General features: G+C 36.0%; 1 protein-coding gene across 5 annotated transcripts in view; it reads right to left on the reverse strand.

The window, feature by feature from the left end:
- Nucleotides 1-12,671, reverse strand: part of PIK3C3 (phosphatidylinositol 3-kinase catalytic subunit type 3) — a 77,557-nt gene that overhangs the window by 7,037 nt on the left and 57,849 nt on the right. For 4 of the 5 annotated variants that reach the window (XR_014230687.1, XM_082336369.1, XM_082336368.1 and 1 more), the window contains exon 25: nt 322-447. Coding sequence is in view for 3 of the 5 variants with exons in the window: in XM_082336369.1 (XP_082192495.1) it covers nt 322-447 (126 nt within the window). In the remaining 2 variants the exon portion in view is untranslated. Of the gene's footprint in view, nt 1-321; nt 448-7,256; nt 7,294-12,671 lie in introns of all 5 variants that reach the window. The other variant, XR_014230686.1, reaches the window with a different exon arrangement.

A 12,671-nucleotide genomic window follows, 5' to 3' on the forward strand; every position in this document is an offset into this window, starting at 1 on the left:
TTATCCTCACCCACTTACTTTGGGAATGAAAGCTAAGGAAGTTCTGGATCCTTCCCTTAGAACTCCAGCTTTCCAATTTGCAGTTCTTACCCCTGGTAATACAATCAGTTACACCCCACTTAGCATGTTTGCTAAGGTGCTTTAAAGAATTTTCTAGAACCACTAAGAGCTTGCTCTCCAGTCCTGGCAGCAAGAACACCCTTCTAATGTGTTGGAAAAAGAACTAAAACATCATAAACAATGAAGTTAAATCTTGAATTTACCACTTGCAACCTCTCACCTTAGCTTTCACAGAGATCACCAACTGAAAAGATCTCTCACCTGTGCAAACTTGTGTATCTGCTCCACCACAGCTGCAAAGAGGGCATGGACACTTTCATCAATTAGACTCTGCATATAATGGACAGCTTCTTCATCAGACAGGTCCAAGCGAAACTTGTCCTGCACCTGGAATGGGGGCAGAGATCGCCAAAATTAATTCAATTCAATAGTTAAAACATATACTATTCTATCTGAACTATACTGCAGCAGACATAGTGATTTCAGTTATGGAGGTTTAGTAGAGAATCTCTCTTTCATTTCTAAGTTACAGCAGATAGTTGGAAATTTACAACATTAAGTAAAATGACTATTAACTGTTTCATAAAAAAGAATATTTAAATAAGCTAGAAACAGCCCCTTACACCTCATCCCCCCAACTAGTAATTTTAAAGTCAAGAGAAGTACCTGGACATAAGAGTTTAAACAGAACTAAAATGCTATGAGAAAAAGAGAAAATACTCAACAGTCACTAAACAAGAATGAAATGCCACTTGAGAAAACAGATGGCAACATCTCACAGGCACCGTTACCACAGACATTCCTTTGGTAATACTTAAAAAACCTCTGTACCTAGAACTGGCAAGAGCTTAAACAGATCCTTAGGGGGTAAAAAAGAAAACAAAACAAAACAAAAGATTTTGCTTTACAGGAGCCAAATAAATTTTGCAGACATGCCTTATCTCTCACAACATTTATGAGAGGCAGTTGCATCAATAAGCATTTTGGATGAGTTCAAATAATCTGATGCATGGATCTGAGGAAGTGCTACAGATATCAAAACATCATTTTCTAAGTTTTCTGAAGTGCTGGCTGTGCAGCAAGGTTTGCATACAGGAATAGCAAGTGTTCAGATTCTTTCAAAAAAAACCCCAAAAAACAACAACAAACAAACCACCACATTTTTTGGATAACAATACTATCTTCAAGTGCTCAATTTGGAAAACGATTTCTGCTGTTTAAGACCTCCTCACGAGTCCATTATCTCAGAATTAAGGAGTCTAAGATCCCAGCATCCTCTAATTAATCCTATCCCTAAAGTTTAAAACTACTAGTCACCTTGCAAAGTAGTGCTGATCACAATATGAAAATTGCCCAGCAAATTCACATTACTTACAGAAAATTAATTGCTGTCACCTAATCACATGCTTTATTCTCATGAAGATAAATTTCAAATGATGAGAGTTCCTGTGGAGACCATCATATTCATCTACTTCAGTCTCTTGCATAATGAGCTAGGTAAAATTGTATCAAACAATTTTTGCATCAAGTATGTAACTTCTAGTTTATCTGTGATAATCTATTTTATGGAGTCTTTATACTGTGACAGAATGCTTCACATCCTAGGTAAATTGTTTCAATGATTAATTGCCCTATTTAACAGTTGTGACTTATTTGCTATCTGAATTTGTCCAATTTCCATCTCAAACAGTTGAGCTCATTAAAACTTTTTACATTAATGAACTGTCCATCAGAAGTCTTTCTCATGTAGACAAATATCAAATGATTTAAGTTGCTTCTTAACCTTCTCCTGGATGTGACTAAGGAGGCTGACTGTAAGACAGAATCAAGTCTTTCCTGAACGTTTTCCATGCATTCAGATTTTTTTAAGCATTCACAAAAATGTGAGCCAAATTATTTCAACAATGTTCTTAACAAGGTCGTATTTGTGAGATGATGCTACCTTCTCTTCCCATTTTGTATTCCTTCTATGCACCAAGAATACTGCATATGCAACCACCCTCTTTATGATAACAAAATACTCTGAGATTTCAGTTTAGTATTACTCTGCATTCTTTTCAAAGGCAATATATTCCAGAATAGTGCCCTTCAGCACTACAATAAAAACCATAAGTTAGTCTGTCAACTATGGAAAGATAACACTGCTTCACTCAAAATACTGTTAGAATTCTGCTGCTGATATGTTTGAAGTAAGCATAAATTGAGGTTTTTTTTCCTCAACATACCCTCAAAAAGAAGTCTGATCAACATGAAAGAATAGATTAAGCCGAAAAAGTTCAACCTCTCAAGGAAGCAAGTACCAGGGAGAGATTTAGAAGATATTTCAGGCTAATACTACAGAACTTTTATCTTTGTAACAAATATGATGAGAAAGAAGTTTATTATTATCTCCAACAGATGTATTAGAAGTTTGACAGCCAATGAAGCACACAACAGAATCCAACTGAGTTTAATGGACTATTCACATGCTTGCAATTATGCACAAGCTTAAATACCTCCTGAAATTAGAGCACAGACTTCTATTAGATCTATTTTCACGCTCATAGAAAAGGTGATGTAATGAGAATTCAGCAAAATTGCTAACTGCAGTTTCAAAAAAAAAAAAAGTATCACTAACACTCTTCTACACAACTCTAGTAATCAAGCACTTCAGAGATCTTCTAATTTGTTCACAGAAGAACTTCTCAGAAAGTCTTGCAGTTAATGATGTTAAGATGCAGCTTCATTCTATGGAATTAATGACTATTTAAACCCACTTCCCACCTTCCCCAGGAACAGACTGGCACACGGATGTATGTGGAAAGAAATTTATCCACAGTTAGACCTTAAAATCAGTTTGCAATTAACAGCAGGATCAAATGCTGCCAAGCACTAGATCTTTGCATGAAAGTTTTTCAGCACTGCAATTAAAACTGACTGCTGCAACCTAGCTGAGAAGAAACACGGCAAGATGACAAATTACCTCTTGAGCTGCAACAGCAGCAACAAGATTAATATACCTTGACTTATGGTTCTTGTAACAAAACCAATAGTAATTCTTATTTGAAATCTCTGAGCTCCAAAGTAAACCATGTATTCTGAAAGCCAATGGTTTCTCACACAGGTGGTGAAATTAGGAAGAGATTCTGCATGGCGTAAAAAAAAGTGAATTTGGGGGGCAGGGGTCACATTATGATGAACACACTCATTCGACACACTTAAGAATAATGGCCACCATGAAGGCACCAAACACGTCCCACCTGAATTATTTACTTAAAGTTCTCACTTTGACATTTAAATTAAGTGCATCTTGTTAGTTTAATCATTAGTATTTGTCAAAGAGAAAAGAAATAAATTTGATGAATCTGGTTAAACTTCTGCTTTGTTTCCAAAAAGGAAAGTTTTAAAACCCACACCGTATACACACATTGATTTTAAACATCAGGTCTCAACAGCAGAATTTGAATGTTTAAGGATGAAAAAGTTAAAGAACTAGAGAGTCCATGAAGATACTGACATTCAACTTTAAGGTTTCAAGTTGTCCACTTCCTATCCCCCTGCACAGCAGACAGTTTAGTAATAAAGCATAAAAGAACAACAATGCATAGTTATATGAATCGGCATGACTAGAAATTTTATTATATGTCAGTTAAATTTGAAGTGTCCTGTAAGAAAGCTACTGTCAGTTATGACAGAGCTTAGTTTTCAAAGAAAAATAAAAATCAAAAGGAAACAGGGAAGAGGCCATAAAGATAAACCGCGAGGGACAGTTCAGAAGAAAATATGTGGGGGGTGGGGGGGAAGGGAGAAGCATTTAAGTATAAATTACTTGGAGCTGAACAGATGATGAGAATAGAAAATAAAGCTGATCATCACTTGCTGCAGAATCACACAGAGGATGGGAACTTAGTGAGGTAACCAGCCAAAAAAGGAAAAAAAAAAATATGTATTTTGCAGTAATACCATCAAGAAATACTACTTTGCATCACGATTATCCCATCTAAAATTACAGGTTTATCAACTACAGTTGAAACAAACTCAAGAGAAAAGCATACAAGAGGAGGAACTGGATACTTAGTAGCTCCCTCACCTTCCAGCACTGTGCAAAAACAGTATAATAACAGATACAGTGGTTTTTGGTGTTTTTTTTGTTTGTTTGTTTTCCTGTAACTGATATATATCAAAGGTCTTCACACATTCCATTACTGCTGCCCCGTGCAATGAATTTCTCAGTATCTGGAGAGACTGCAGATTAAAGCATTAAATAAAAGATCTTCCTTTATTAATGCAAAGATGAACTTATACAGCATGTATTTTTAGTATGGTCTAAAGCTGCATTTACACATTTTATTTACAATCAGGTCACAGTTTGCGGATACATTTTTATGCTTTCCAGAACAGTTTAAATATAAGGATTAATGTGGTAAGATATGGGAGGGTTGGGGTGAAATGACAAAAACATACATCAGTTTTGACTACACTTTTGCTGAAAACAAACAAAACCACCAAAACCCCCCAAAAACCCAAAACACAAACACCCTGAGAGACCCCAGTTAAAATCAGAATTAAATTCCTCTACCTGCCAAAACCGTACAAAACACCTCAACCCAAAATCAAGTGGTCACTTCATCCATCTATTGTAAAAAAACCCAGGATCCTATGATGACACAGACTGACCACAGCAAACACCAACTAGAATCCTACATCTTAAATTCTGGGGTAAGTAAAGGAAGTCCCACACCACTAATGTTGTTATGGGGAAGCAGAACATCATAAGGGATAAGACTGCAGTAGAAATTAAACTATCTCATGGAAAACACTGGTATTTCCCACAAAAAAACAAAAAACCAACAAAAACCAAAAAAAACCCAAACCTGAACACCAAACCCCCTGTTTTAAAGACACGAAATTTCAAAACCTGTAAACTTAATGTATATTTACATCTCATTAGAAAAAGGGAAGTTGTGCAGTTAACTGAGAGGGAAAGAGCATAACATCTACAAGAATCATGGGCAGTGTTAATGGCTGGTAAACTCGCACTTCATTTTCGCTTGAAGTGACTCCAAGGAGAACTAAAAATACTGTCATTTTCAAATGGTATCAAGCAAGTTGTATGAAGCTGATTTCACAGAGAACTTCCAGTCAGGCCCACAGAGCTACATACAGTATAAAAATCAGGATGGCAATAAAGAAGAGATGAAATACTCAAGAAAACCCTAATCATCATATTAAAAATTGCGGTTAAAGGTCTGAGATAACAGCAGGCCTGTGTCTTCAGTCAGTTGAATGCATCTCCAGTTTTACCCTTCTGCCTTTTGGTATTTTGTATTCTTGGAAGCGTGACAGGCTTAGGATTGAGAGATCCTACACAAACCCAGTTGGGAATACTGCTAGTGCAGGTAAGTGCACTTCATTGCAAGGTTCCAAGATTTTCACTTACGCTTTTTGCTCCTTAACCACAAGATTGCCCTTTCTCTCTCACCAAAGAGCAGATTTGTATGGATTTTTTTTTTTGTCCTCAAGTTTGACCTACCGTACAGCACAAGCCATAGTTATTGTTGTATTAAACTCAGGCATTTTCCTTTTTTACTACCAAGCATCTTCTCACTGCTAAAACATTACCTAAAATGGATTACGTACTTAAGGCTCAAGGTTAAGATAAACTTTTTAGAAATTCTTAAGAAGCTTTTATAAGCTTCAGGGCAGTATCCAAATCCACTCTTCATGAACATTTGTAGCTGTGTTTCTCATAATTACTGAGGATGGTAGCAATACATTTTGAGGTAACGTATCACATATACATATGAGAACCCTTTCTCAGTCTTACTTACTTTTCAGATTATTTGCAAGTCAGCCATTCTGAAGACTGCCGCTGCTCTAGTATTTATTCTTCCAGCAACATTAAGCAGCACTGCTTGTGTTTTCTCTGACTACTAGCTACATAATTTTATCACTCCAATATGGGATTGCTCATTGCAAAGTCAGCTACTTATATTTAAGAAAAACTTCAATGTCCTTTTTCATTGGGTCATAATATGCATTAGATGCAAGCACCCTGACTACTATTAAAAGCTCAGATAAAAATCAATTGATAGCCAAAAAAGAAAACAACAGTATTTAGTAGGGTCTTCATTATTATTTTTACTATTTTGCCTTGTAAGTGTTACCAACAGTCAGCATTCAATGTTCATGTAGCAGAAACTGGCATTAAATTCTTGGCTTAATCCTTATCACATTTCATCTTTTTCACAAAAGACTTTCTTGCTTTCCCTGTTGCTTGCAGACCAAACAACTCACTGTACAAACTATTCAGATGCTCTATTTGCATAACAATTTTATCTGAAAGACTACTCCCAACAACAGCTTCTGTTTTCAAGGCTTTGATTTGAACAAACTGCAGTTTCTAAAAAAGCCTGTGTAGCTTCTCTAATTTTTTTTTTTTTTTTTTTAAATAGAAGCCAGTAGAGATGTTGGTGAACATCTCTAACTTGAACTTCCATGAAAATGAGTGTTTCAGCTGCTGTGGTATGCTAAGATGATACTGTTCCAGCTCAGAATTTTAGCATATTTGCCAAAAACTTCTAATCAAATAGACTGCATGATATAAAGCTACAAAAGTGTTCTTACACTCTGTTCCTGTTGTGATATTTATTCCATCCTTTTTTTTATTTTGAAATGAATTAATACACATGCAAAGTCAAGAGCCTAGAAACAGAAAAGCTGGGTGTGCAGCTGCAGCATCATTACCCAAATGGACAGAAAGACAAACGTCTGCCTAGGCAAAATAAGCTCCACGTCAATGTGACACTTTTATAAAGAATAAACCTCCCCAGAGCAGTAAGCAAATATAAATACTGAAACAAACAGACTGTGAGCAAGGAAAACTGAGTTTATTTCTCCTATAAAAGTAAACTTCCTCTTGGCATTAATAGATCTCAGAAATGTTTCCTAGCTCCACCTTTTAACAAATACTTGCATTTTCAGTCAAGTGAAAAGGGGCAGATATCCACTGCCTAAAAAGGTACGTCAAGCATCAAATTAGAAGCCCTTTCCCTTTCACTAACTTGTGAACTCAGCTCTCAGTTATCCACTGACTGACTCTTGGGGAGGACAGAGGAGGGGGGAAGAGCACAGGGAATTTTACTACAAACCAGATGAAGAAACTGGCAAAATCAGCTCACTCTTAGAAAAACCTATCTCAGACTCTCTTTCAGTACCTCCAGTTGCATCGTATCTCTGCTTCGGCTTTTCTACCTGTAGAACAAGACGTTTTTACTTTAACATGTTTAATGTAAAAGGAACAAAACATGTCCGCTCCCTGTTCGTCCTAGTTTCCAAACATTTATACTTTTTCTTTTCGAGGGGGATGAGACCTAGTCAATGTTTGCACAGACTTGGAAACACGGAGGGTGCTCTAAGTGTTATACTCTGCAAGAAGAAAATTCTCCACTCTGCTGAATGGTTTGAAATCAGCCTTGTCCTGGGTATACCCAAAGGTGCTATCAAAACTGAATGGGGCTACTTTCACAAACAGCAGTTACCTACTGCTTGCTGGAAGACAGGTATTTGTGCCATCTATGTTCACAATAACCTTGCCTGTAAATGAAACAGTTGCAGCATCTTTGCAGCACCTTCTTTAATCAATGGGCATCTGAAACACAGCTCAGTCAATTAGGACACTGTCCTTTAATGCCTGCTGAGTTCTTTGTGTGACAATGAATCACTGGTCTCTGATGTTTTCTAATTTAAAGGTCAAATTTGCTACGAAGGACAGATAGAAACCATCTGGCTTTCCTGTAGAAAAATCAAAAGCTTTTTTTTGTTAGGAGGTGACAATGCTGAATACATTAGCTACATCTGAAGAGTGATGGTCTACCTCTTCCTTACACAAAACTGGCTATATAATTGACTCCAGATTTTAGTCATTACTACTTAAAATTTATAGCACTGGCTAATTTAAAAAAGTCCAACAATTAGCAATTAGTGTTACAGCTGTACTGGAAATAAAAAAGCAAGTAGCACTGGCAGAAAAAAAAAAGTGTGTGTATGGGAAATCTTCATTTTGTTATCAGTTATGCATTGACAAGTCAACATAAAGAGATTTCAGCCCAGCCCTTTTCCTGAAAACTAAGATGTGAAAAAGAATAAGTGAAGAGTGGAAAATTTAAAGACAATTACCTCAAAAGCCACAGAAAGGGAGAGGCAAACTGGGGAGAATCTTCTGCTACTTTTCAATTTAATTTCCTTTTGTGACATTTTTGAGCCAAAGCAGGTTTTCAGAAAAGCCTTAAATCAGAGGGTGGCAGTAGGAGATAGTGTCATGAACCATGAGGTGAAGCACACGAGACTGACAGTTTTCTTTATAAATAGTATGGAGAGGACAAAAGGAGATGAAAGGATCAAAAAGACAACTAATTTCAAGCCCTGCAGCTACTTTTTCTTTGTCAAAAATTGGCAAACGTTTTACTGTTAAACAAAACACCAAGAATTTGAAGTGAGTGTCTATGGTTTTGTGGATGGGGACAATTTTGTGTAGTTGGTAATAACTATTTTCTAGGTTCTTCTATGGGGAAAAGTAGTGATCAAAACCAGAGTGAGGGAAGTCAGTCACTAAAACAAGCTTTTCTTACAATTAAAAGGTACTAGCCAATTTATCTAGTAATATTGTCTAGACATGCTGAAAGTGGATAGCTGGTTGAAGAAACATTTTTCCACACACTCTCAAAGAACAGTTGTGAAACTTCAAACAGAGCTTTTTTTGTTTTCAGGCCAATGCTGACTAACTCATTTTGAGTTCAATTTTAGATGTGAGAATGCATCATTAAGGTCAGCACTGATTTAATTTCTGAAAACAAATGTTACACAAAGCAAATAAGAAGGTGCTGTCAAATTGTGCTATGCTCTAAATCCGCATTGCTCAATGAAGTCATTGGGAGTTTCTGGTTCTTCTCACACTATCAGGAAAAAAATATCCACATTGTAGTCTTTCTCCGATAAGTAAAATCAGCTTGTGTAGAGCTTGTTCTCTTTTGCACACGAAGAATGTGAAAGTACCTTCATAGATGACAGGAACAGAGCACCCAGCTCTGCTTATGCCATCCTGCACCATAAACCATGTCAAAAAAGTGTAATCCATACTTATTTTTACAGAAAGTTGTACATGACAAACTGCTGTTTCAATATTGCCTTGACTCGATCCATATTTCTCCCAAGACATGTCACAACTATTGGACAGAAATGACACCCAGACAATATGCTTTCAGTTAGATTTTAAGCTTGATTATACAATTATATTCTGCCAGTTAGCTCCTTGGGATGTAACACTGTTACTGGAAGGCAGATATATTTTGGCAAAAAAAGTCTCCAACTATAAAGATCCTGCCTTCCCTTTCATTCCTCAGGTTAGTAATAATATTCCTTAAGAGTGCTTTCTGCACTCAGATTTTTCGAAAAAGTCTCATTTAACATATCAGTCTGAAATTCTTAAACAAACAAACAAAACCCCAAAACAGCAAAAATCACAATTCAGATCATCCAATGCATCACTGAAGAGGACTTGTTCCACATAATACTTTCTTTCATGATCTTACTTTGTTTCCTGACTTGTCTGAACTTAAGAAAGTCCAAGGACAGACTGAAAAAATGGTTGGAAGTCACCAAACTAGTGAGCATCCTGATATAATACACATATATATCACAGGAAGTGACAAAAGAGAGCACAAGAAATCAAGCCATACAAAGTGACAGTAGTAGTCTTTATTTCAATTTATTTTACTCTAACCATCACTATCATACACTATGTGCAATTTTTTTTTATTTAGAGTATGTATGATTACAAAAATTAAACCCTCATTCTGGCTCTAAAAACTCAGTAGATTACTTTCTGAAAGTTTAGAAAAGGGGAACACCAATAATATTTCCAAAGGAGGCTTTACTCGCTAGCATGTTTTTACATCTTCCAGTATTTCTCACCAGCAGGAAGATATTTCCTGCAACATAAAGCACCTCCCTGGCTATCAGAAGTGAGGAGGATGCATTATGTCACTTTGTGAAGCTAAAGATTAGACTGGAACCTGAGCTATCATCGAACATTGCAATGCTTTCACTTTGAGGAATCAAAACTGTGACCATTAAGGAAAAATCTTTCTTTCGAAATAATCTTTAGAATAATTCATGCGTACTTGGTAACAGCAGTGTAGCTGCACCTACTGAAAAACTCCAGTATCAGAGATCTCTCTGCCAAACGAATTGTTTGCCAAAATAAGTATAATACTCCCTTCAGTAAGCATTCCTGTGTTTAAAAACAAGAAAATTCTTTTTTTTCCCCTACTGTATAATTATCCTCATAGTTTAATCATAAACTAGTATTCTGATTTATCACGATATTTAGATAAAGGTAACCTTACTAGTTACCTCTGTGAGACCAGAGCCTCACTGGCTCACCAGCCCCCTAAAGCAAAAATGAGGGCTCTACAGAACAGAGAGTGAGTATTACTACAGCACCGGTAAGGAAAATGCTGGCTATGAACTTCCACCTACACTATTAAGGAGGACACCTTCTCAGAGACAGAAACATTTGTGTATCTCCACCTTTGTCTTCCATGAAAGTGATATCACACTTGAAATAGCTATTGACTTGACTCACACATCAAAGGTAATTTAATTTTACAGGTCAGTCCAAAATGGATGTTTAGCTAATTTGACTCTGTTGAAATATATATGGATTTTTTGTTTAAAGCTTTAAGAAAAAAATAAAAAATCAATTGAGGTGCTGAAAGCATTTATTCAATTTTCCTACAAGGTACAGTATTATCTTGTTAAATGACTGAACAAACTTGCCACTCAGCCCAAGAGATGCAAGGCACCTTGTTCATTTTTTTATTAGTACTAACAAAGCTCATAACTCATTTGAGACAGGCTAGTGGGCATTTAATATCCAAAACAAGTTTTCTAGCACATTTACAAAAAAACAGTGACCTATTCACCATTCTATAATGGGTTAAGATGATTCTGATCCTAGTCCATTTACAGCTGATTTGCTAACTTTTTTTTAAAGCAAAAAAGTAAACCGAAAAATTCAGAACTAAAGAAAATAATTACTGTCATAGGAGCTTTGAACATGGTTGTGTGCATCCAGTAGATCATAATGTCAACAACTGCTTTATAGAAGGGTCCTCTGTTCACCCACTCTTTAGAGATCCCATTATGATGTATTATTTTTACACAAATTCCAGGAGTATATTGAAAGGACAATTTTTGAACCAAAAGGACCAAATCTGAACCGTTAACAAGAGTTAAAAACAGCTGAGCTGTCAGAAAAAAATGAAAGTTTATATAAAATAACAATACTTGGGGGACAGCTGAAACATCTATGAATTACAAAGAAAATATTTATGAACAAGCTAAACAATTCAGTTATCTTTCTAATAATACCTTACTGTGTGGGTATTGTTTTGTTTTTTAAAGGAACAAGCACACTGTGAACAAACTTACAGAACTTGGGAAAGTAAAATCTTTTCCTCTCAAAACATTTGAAAATGTGAAAGTGATTTGCATTCCTTATTAGAAATACTTGCCTTACTGGTTAATTTCTAGCTCTTTTCGCATTTTAAAGACTCTGTGAATAGACAGACTTGAACCTACCATGAAGGTAAAAGTCACAATTCAGCAGGCGACAGCATTGTCAGAGCTCAGTATCCCAAAAACTAATTGCTGCATCTGATCCAACAGTGATCTGTCACGTAACAACTAAGCTTATGTTCTTTTCATGCAAAGAAGGCACTATTATTTATACTTGGTAAGGGAATTGAGAAGTAACCACATTGATCTAATTCATAGCTCTTAGAACTTCCTTTTAGATTTTGCTTCTTTCCATGATCTCCAATTGGATACAAGACATTCATGCTCTACAAAATCTTGATTTTTAACTACTGCACATCAGTGAACTGTAACATAGCAGCTGTAGAAAAGACTTGTTGGATCTCAACTCTGTATCTTGATTTGTTATTTCAGTAAAATTACATGGGAAATTTACATAGGAGTAAGAGTTTTAGAAGTGTCAGAAATACTCAAATGTTGCTACATGAAAACAATCCTTTAAAAATATTTTATAGAATCTGACATCCTATTATCATTAATTACAGAAAGCAATATACCCTTGGACAGTGCTTCTACAGAGTTTACCAACAGAAAATACGATGCCAAGATACTAATATGAAACAAGGATACTGTATGTTAATTGGCAGTGAACACTGGGAGACTCAGTTCGATAAAAAAATGTCAGAGCTCATGAGAGAGCATTCAAGGCAAGAATGAACACTACCACATCAAGCAACAGTGAACTCTGGACAGAGATGAGTAAGACTAAAATACGCAGCAAGTCTCAAACTTTTTGTTGCAAACATGAAAGAACCAGCGCTTCTGGAATTCAAGGAAACCATCAGTTTGATCTCCTGATGACTATTTCAGTCAACAACAAACTTCTCAAAATTAGTCCCTACGCTACCTGTAGATACATACTTCAATTTCTCCCAGGATTTATTGTGCATTTATTTGTAGACTTTGGGAAACAAATACTTCTCCCCATTTTTCCAACAGGTAGCAAGAACCAAACATGTCATCTTTATAAAGAT

The sequence above is a fragment of the Platalea leucorodia genome (assembly GCF_965183815.1).
Source record: "Platalea leucorodia genome assembly, chromosome: Z".
Lineage (NCBI taxonomy): Eukaryota > Metazoa > Chordata > Aves > Pelecaniformes > Threskiornithidae > Platalea > Platalea leucorodia.